Raw genomic sequence first — 8683 nt, 5'->3', positions numbered from 1 at the left:
GCCAGCACAGGGGGGTGAGCCAAGGTTGACGTCCTGAGATGGGCATCCCCCGGTGACCCTGCTGAGCACAGCCGGAGTGCTGTGTCCGCTTCTGGGCTGCTCAGGACAACAGAGACATGGAACTTCTGTAATTCATCCTCCTGGGCTTCACCTCCTTAGCAGAGAACTTGGCAGACATTTGCATTACATTTGCCTCCTTTTTTTTTTTTTTTTTTGTTTTTTTTTTTTTTTTTTTTTGTTTGTTTTTGTTTTTGTTTTTTGTTTTTTGTTTTGTTTTGTTTTTGTTTTGTTTTAAAGGGTAAAGCCACATAACACAGCACACACCAAAGTAAATTCAGTAGGAAGGACATTCCAGTCATTTTGTCTAGCTCGAGCATGAGACAGACATTCTTATGACAAAATAATTTCAAACAACCCAATGCAACTCAGGAATGAAGGGAAAATACCTGGAAAAGGTAATGACAAGACTGAATACTGGGAGAAATAGTGAGAGACTGAGTTTAGCCAGCACCCTGGATATTGAGAGCACTGCCTTATCTGTTCCTCCTGCTCCTTTTTGGAGCAGTGGTGGAACATCAAATTGAACACTTGCATTCTGTGGTCACTCTGAGGTTGGTACAACAGAGATAGATTGAGGTCAACAACCACCACAGTTTGTCAGATTGTGGCACCACCTGAGGCTGAGAAGTGACAGAGAAAAGCAATTCACTGACACAATTATGACACCTTTGGATCTGAATTTCTGAGGCCAGAATGGTTTAAACTGATATTCTGGGCTCTAAACAGATGTGCTGACACTGTTTCTGTGTGTTTCTGAAATAAGAGAGAGAACCAGACTGACTTCTTTTATTTCTGACAGAATTTGCAGCAGTAGAAGAGATAGGACAGAGAGAGGCCAAGTCCTTGGCTGTGTTTGTACCACACTGCCAGGGCCAGACCCTTGTGCACTGCAGTATCAGGGATTCACAGGAAGCTGTCACCAATTACATAGTAAATAAATTAAATGTTAATGTCATGTCAGATCAGGCTTTCTTTTACAATTATCCTCATTACCTTCTCTTTGCAATAACTTAGTGCTCTCTAATAAAGGTGGCAATTTCCTCTGTGTCCCACCAGGGTGTCACTGCTCTCTCAGCACCTGGATTGTCCAGTGATCATGCAGCATTCCAAACCATTTGATCTAGGTAGCACATGCTCTTAGTATCTCTGTAAAGAGATGAGAATTAAATCAGTAGCATGACACAGACTCCCCAGTATGCTTGCTATTAAAATAATCTGTATCTAATCAAACTACACTTTTATATATTCCTTTTCTTAGTATGTGCTGCTTCTGGTGTGCACTCACCAAGAGCTTTGGAAGATGATTCTCATGCAGATAAGTGAAAGCATTACCACTGTGTGCACACAAACTGAAACAGCTTTGGAAATATTTAAAAACATTTCAGCAGGGTCTGTAACATTCCTGAAGAAAACACCTGCACAGTGAAAGGTGCCTGTAGCTTTCTGTTAGCTCACATCTTCACTTAGTGACAAACACTATCAATTTAGTGATGATTTGTATTCAGTTCCAGGGTGGATGATATAATTAATATGCAGAGTGTGTAATTAATATGCAGAGGGAGGTAATTGATACGTACCCGGTACTGTCTCGCCTCTGGATAAACCGGGTACGGCAAATCCTTCCTGGGATAGTCAAACTCACCCCGCTGGGCTCGGGACTGAGGGAAATAATCTGATGATGGATCTGCTGTCCTCAGAGGCTGATCATATACATGACTATGCAGAAGAGAAAAAGGTTATTAAAACCTTATCATAAACTGCAAATTGCACAAGGGGTTAGTTTAAACTGAAATAGAAAAATATTAAAGCTCACTACTGCATGCATGGCATTGAGGCAATAACATCTAAAAGGTCTTTTAAGTTCATTTTACTGTCAAGCCCTCATTCTGCAAACAGAGAAGACTGAATTTATAGAAGCAACATTCTCTTTAAGCTTTTATTTTCTTTTCACAACAAACAATGCCACAGTACCTAATTTTCCTTATTCCTACAATTATTTTCAAAAGGTTGTAAATCCACCACAGCTATACCTTCAACATTTTCAGCATTTATATTGAAAAAAACCAGACCTCCTTGAGGGACTGAAACATCAGCAAGCTCCAGCCTGTCTCTGCGGCAGAGCCCTGCTATGTGTGAGTATCTCACTGAGCTGCACCCTGGCAAACAAGTTCTCTGCAGAAGTTGCAGTAAGAGCTGCAGCAGTTGGCTGCCTGCTGAGGGGGATTCGAGTGAGGAAGCACAGGCAAGGAACTGTGTTTCTAAACAGTAATTAAATGAAGGCCTCTGGGGTTAGAGGAAAACCAGAGGAGCCTCTAAATAAAGCAGTATTTTAGGATTTGTATGTGAATAATCCAGTCAAAAGCTTTGCCATTTCCTGGGCCTTTGTTGCTTGCTGTGCCATTGGCAAAGCTGCAAAGTCATTCTGAGTCTCCAAACCAGGGTATAAAGTGAGAATGAGCACAAATGACAAAAAACAGCAGCATACCTGTAATTCTGCTTTTGATTTGGGAAAGAAGCATCATTAAAATCTTGTCTTTTCAGTACAACTTTTGGAATTTGTCCAACCCAGGTATCCTGTATGTAGGGGATCAGGTGGTTACATAGAGCAAAATGACAACACATCAGAATAACCAGCTCTCCAGGTACAGTATGTTAGTAGAAGGTATAAACCAGTTTTTCACTTGTCTGGGCTACAACTCACAGTCTGGGCTGTGAGAAAGCCCTAAGTCCTGCAGCCCTGGCCCAGAAAGTTTCTTTTTACAAAGAGTTTTCTTCCCTACCAAACTGCAGGATTGGGTCTCATTAACACCTTGGGAACAACAGCATCAGCAGGACTAAATTCTAAATTAGTTAAAAATTGAACAGCACCATCTCCTGGTAAAGGCTGGCTCAGACCTGCTGCATTGCCAAGCTATTGATACTCTACAGATGGATTTAGCAGAAAATAATAGCTTATTTTCTCCCTTTTCTCAGACAGCCTTCAATGTCTCCTTCTCACACACTCTGTGCTCTTTAATATGTAAAATAATCCACTGGAGTACCAAATGAGGAAATGAACACACACACACACAAATATTCCCTTTCAGTGATTCTTTGTATTTTATATTGGTTTTTAATGGTATTTATCCATCTTTTCTCTTAATACCCTCTCAAGTTCAAGCCATGATTTCTACTACATCTTGCCTAATGGGAAAACTGGAGCAGCAGAGCATGGTCTCTTTTTAAAGCTGGCTTCTAACTGGCCAAAAATGGGAATATTTGTTTGAACATCCTGTAAAAATAATCCCATGTTCTTTGTTTTCTCCTATGCAAATTAATTTCACTTAATCCTTCATGACGAGTTTCACCTTCTCTCAGCTGCTCTTGGAAATCAAATGCTAGGGAGACTTTAAACTCAAATTCCCTTTTTTTTTTTTGGTATTCCTGTCCCATTGTGCTGTATCCCCCAGGCCTGGGGGCTGTGCTGTGCCCCCTGTGCCTTCTCTTACCCCAGATGGCTGATGGTGCCCGTGCTCCAGGTCGGCAGCTGCGTCAGGACTGAACGCGGGGTTCTGCTGTGCTCCACTGGATGCAGGCTTTGGCTGCTTCCTGGGGGGAACAATGGGAATTTATGGAGGCTTTGGCTGCTTCCTGGGGGGAACAATGGGAATTTAGAGCATTAGCAATGGGGAGGGTCTTGACAGATGTTTTTGTGCTGCAGATTGGTTCAACAGCCATGTCAGAGCTTTAGATGTCCTGTGGCAATGGCTGTACAAGAACTGGGTATTATTGCAGCTTTTTTATGTCAGAGCAAGTACCAGTGACACACTACTGGGGCTCAGTGACAGAAGAAAAAACCCATATTGTCTGTGTTCTTGGGAGAAGTGTCACTGGGAAAAACTGTTTAAAGCAAAAGGCAGCTCAAATTGCCAATATCTGAGACCCAAGAGTGGGAGGAATCGTGTTAAACACCAAGCCTTTTGTCACGGGTCTTACTCCTCTTTTCTTTTTAACCTGAGGAAAAAAAGCCAGTCCTTAAGAGCAAGTAAATCAGTAATACACATTTGGTAGTGTTGAATTTAAGTAGTAAATGTACTTATCAATCTTTAAGGCTTGCCTGGTGAGCCCTAAAGAAAACTAATGCCTGAGAGTGAAATTCTGCATGCAGTGGTAAAATGCTGAGTGAGTGCTGAGTGCTCATGTCAGATGCTTTGAGTTAGTTTTCAATTGTATAAATAGTATTTTGGCAGTATGGCAACCTCATGCTCTTAAACATCCAGAAGTTAAAAATTAACCAGAATACCAGACTTCCCTTTTGAGTACAAAACTCCTTGTAAGTATACCCAGAGTCACTTACCCAGCTTTTTCCATTTTTGAGCAGTAGACAGTTAAAAATATTACAACCACTATGATAACCAGTGCAGCTGCAGGAAGAGTAGCAACTAAAATTAAAGTCAGAGTGTTCCAAAGGTGGTTACATTTGGGGCCCATGTACCAGTACTCCTTCCAGCCTATTCTGTAGTACTCACATCTGAAAATAAACATAAATAAAATATTCACTTTTAGCAATAGCATTTTGATTCAAAAGTATGCAAATACCAAAAAAGTTTAATATTTTGCTATACAATTATTTAGTATTCAACACTGCATGGGCCAAGAGATTCACTATTTTTCCTTTTGGTTTAAAGGTGGTTTTTATCTTAGTTATACCCATCTGTTTCCAGATGTGATGCAAAAGTGTTTTGCCAGGCTCTGAGTAACCAAGTCCAAGTTGGCATTTCAGGAGTCCAAGATAAGAAGCTTTGATGGGAACAGGGTGCAGTACCCAAGCCATGGCCTGGCTCAGGTCAAAGATCTCTGTCTGCTGTCAGCATGGCAAAGCTGCTGGGTGGAAGTGAAACCTCACATTTCTGGCTGTCATTATGATATTGATTTCTTAAAAGGGAAAGAAAAAACCCCAGCTACGTAATGGAGAATAAAACATTCAGATATCGTTTGTTTTTTTTTAACTCAAAAGAAAATTTGATCAACCTGAGAAAAAAAATGAACTTGCAATTACACAGCTAATTCAGTTCTAAAGTGAAATAGTTGAGAGAACAGGGAGCATGTAAAAATTAAGGTTTACAGTGATTAACGTACTAAAGTGAAATAGTTGAGAGAACAGGGAGCATGTAAAAATTAAGGTTTACAGTGATTACCTACGTTAGGAATTACATAGCCCACACATATTTTTAAAAAGAAAACACTGTGCCCAGGTCCCAGATTTGATGCTTTGTACCAGTTATGCAGACTGTGAATGAAAATCAACATTTATTTTCATGGATCACTTTGCAGCGTCTAAATTTAGCTCATCATTTAGAATATATTTAAACAAACAAACCAAGCCCACACATTACCTGCAAAAAGGTTTTTCATTTTTACACTGACAAAGAATATCTTTAGGACAGAATTTATTTGTATTACCCCGACAGGCCTCAAAGTCCTTAACTCCAGTGCAGTTGGCTGTGAATTAAAACAAAACACGTATTTATTGCAATTATACAGTAGCATACTGTCAGTGGGCTGTGTTGCTAACTACACCAGAAATTTAAGCTTCATATGTACTCTGTAGATGATACTAAATCTTACTTTCCAGTGACTTGTCCCTTGAAAATTTTGAAGCTATTTTAGAAACTAAAATTTACCTGCTTAAATTACTTTACTTTTACTTTACTATTACTTTAATTTACTTTAAATTACTTTGGAATGTGTATATTCCTTGTGTTGTTATTATTTTTATCTCATCATTTTAAGTGTGGTTGTGTCTGAATACCACGGTATATCATCTCTGGATTGTTGGCAAAGACTAAAAGTCATGAGATTCATTAGAGATTCCAACCTTCCAATTATAGTCCAAATTAGAACCTTTTTGTGTGTTTTGCATTGGGATTATTCCTTGGTTTAGCCTACAAAAGGATCTGGTTTGTTTTAATATTGGTTCTCCTCTCTCTCTTTATGCTGTGTAAACACTGAGCTGTAAATTATGTTCCAGAATCTGAGTGTTTACAGTATTTCACAGGTATTTGGCTGGCTAAAAATAACTCCCTCAGCAGCCTGAATGAGCCATCAAACACCAGCACGTCGGGCACTCCCACCCTACATCCTCTGCTACCTGCTGCTCTCCTGCTCAGGACTCAGACTGAACGCCAGGCACCAACCTGAACACCCAAAAAGCCCCAACCTGCCTCCAGAGCCGAGTGTAACTGTGCACAACTGTTCCCAGTGAGAGGATCCGTGTTTGGAATCAAGCCAGAGTCAGAAGTGGCCGAGATCTCTGAGCAGAGCCTTCGAGCACAGCAGGCAACTGCTGGAGCAGCTTTAATGTCATTGGCAGAGGGATTTTCCACCAGAACAAACTCCTGACTGATGGGTTATTAGCCAGAGAAACTGTGCTGGGAACAGTCTGCATTGCAAAAAAAGATGGGAGCCTCCTTCCTTTCCAGTGTCCAAGTCCATCTAATCCAACATTTGCTGCTTATCAGACATAAATCTAAATGCTTACAGTGACCAAGGCTTGTACCAATCCATTTACACACACTGCATGCTCTCCTCTCAAAAGGGCATCAGCACTGAAACATTTCCCAAGAAAACCTAACTACAGGTCATGTGTTATGGCTGTGAAGTACAAAACAATGCAAAATCCCAAATAGCATTTGGCATGATTCTTCTAGGAGATAAGCAATGTTTTTAGCAATCCCTCTGATCAGTAACACAATTACAATTCTTTTAGCAATGATACAAAAAAGACTAAGGCAGCAGAAAATCACCAGTTGTGATTCTGCTGGGAGAGAGGGTGTGTGTGCCCTTTGCTGTTAATGCTCTAACATTCCATGTGATAAAGGAACTCACTGCTGAGCCCTTCAAAATACTGTGCCAAGTTAGCCTTCAAGTGGTAACTTCTGTTTTTGCAAATGAAAGTTTAGAGTAGCATAAAAATACTCCTCAGATCAGAAACCAAAACTCTTATTAGAAAAATAGAAACTGCAGCTGGTTTACAGCACTATCAGCTTAGAAATACCCAATTACAAGTAACTGGTAGCTACCAGGTACAGAACAGTGATGATAAAATAAATTGATATATCAATAAAATATGTGGCAAATCTTCCCATAAAATAATTGCAGACCAATACTGGTCTACTCTAACAGAACAAGAGACAATTCCTTTACTTAGCTTCTCACTTAAAATAACTTTCCATCAGTGCATTCTGGTTGTCATGCTTTTAATTATTGATGATTTTCCCCGTTAGTATAAAAAAAAAAAGTCTAAGAACACTTGCTATAAAAATGTATGATTTTTTTAACCCATACACCAAGTGTTATTTTTCCCACTGAGAAAGAACCAAAGCATTAAACTCATTTAAAAATACCCTTCTGAAATTCAGAGTCTGCCTCAAACTGATCCCAGCCCAGCAGGATACCGAGTATCAGGTGTAACTGATATGGCTGGAACCTCTTCTCTGTGACACCAAACTCAGGACAGCAGCTGTCTCACCAAGGTTTTCACATTTGCATTGTTTTGCTATTTAAAATAACCCCAGCCTAAAGGCTAAGGAGAATTCCCAAGCAGCAATCCTCCCCAGAGGGACCCAGCAGCACTGCCCAGTGCCTGCTCTGGCAAGCACAAAGAATTCCAGATCTTACGTTGAGAAGTTTCGCTCAGCACGGGGCTGGCCAGGACCAGGACACACAGCAGGACTTTCAGGAAGGACATCCTGCAGCCAGCTGGGGAAAAAGATCCTTTCTCCCAAACTTTGCCAGCAGCAGAATGAACTTCCCTTTCTTCTGCTGTGGATTGTGGATTTTGAGCCTGTTTTACAGCATCCTTCTCATAAAGAATTACTAATTAACTTAAAACTGATATGACTTCCTGCTAACTTACCCAGCATATTTTCCTTTATGAAACCACAAGTCCATAAAAATATCTCATTAATCTTGCTATTTCTGAATTTTTGAAATCACATGTGAGGTATTCATTTAACAACCTAAATTTCAACATGCTAAGGTACCTGCCAGGAACATTTTTCCTCCTTTTAGGCTTATGTTACCTTTTACAGATAACAAACTTGGACTGTATTTGCAGACAATTTTGTGGAACAGACATTGTTTTTAAAGACAAAGCCATGGTCCTGAAGCCAGCTAAGAGGGATGAGATGGGAAGGAGGGAATCCTCTAATTGGATGCATCTACCATTAAGTTTTGTCAATTAATTTTTCATTTTTCTAAGAAAAGAATAGAAAATGCCCACCTGGTAAGGATGAGTGATGACAGAAATTCACACCTTAGCACACCTCCTGTCATCTTGCTTCTTTATTATTTAAAGAGTCCTGAAAAACTCCCAACATTCACTGCACAAGAAGATCCTGACTGTGTGGTCACCCCAAACCCTACCTAGGTTACACCCAAAGTTTGTGGAGTTTAACTCCATAATCACAAGCATTGTTCTTAGCACAATGCTTTCAAAATTAATCCACAACTGATAAAATCCCAATGTGGATTTGACAGGAGCTGGCTGCTTATGTAAACATGCCAAGCACAGTTACATTAACAGCAAAAGGTAAACTTTAACCTTTGCTTTTCAAAGGATAAATAATGATCTCTAAAAATC

The 8683-nt window shown here is 40.0% G+C and overlaps 1 protein-coding gene across 1 annotated transcript; it reads right to left on the bottom strand.

Moving 5' to 3' along the window:
• Positions 1-395: 395 nt before the first annotated feature.
• Positions 396-7876, bottom strand: LOC130253249 (uncharacterized). Its single transcript, XM_056491691.1, has 7 exons — positions 7720-7876; positions 5436-5541; positions 4397-4570; positions 3549-3648; positions 2546-2634; positions 1638-1776; positions 396-1206 (listed from the first exon to the last, which is right to left on the bottom strand). Exons 1-7 carry the CDS (start codon positions 7787-7789, stop codon positions 1198-1200), a joined length of 687 nt encoding a protein of 228 aa, XP_056347666.1. The 5' UTR covers positions 7790-7876; the 3' UTR covers positions 396-1197.
• Between the last annotated feature and the right edge of the window lie 807 nt (positions 7877-8683).

The sequence above is a fragment of the Oenanthe melanoleuca genome, chromosome 4A (assembly GCF_029582105.1).
Source record: "Oenanthe melanoleuca isolate GR-GAL-2019-014 chromosome 4A, OMel1.0, whole genome shotgun sequence".
Classification (NCBI taxonomy): Eukaryota; Metazoa; Chordata; class Aves; order Passeriformes; family Muscicapidae; genus Oenanthe; species Oenanthe melanoleuca.
The sequence above is the reverse complement of the archived record's forward strand: the minus strand, read 5'-3'. Positions and strand labels throughout refer to the sequence as shown.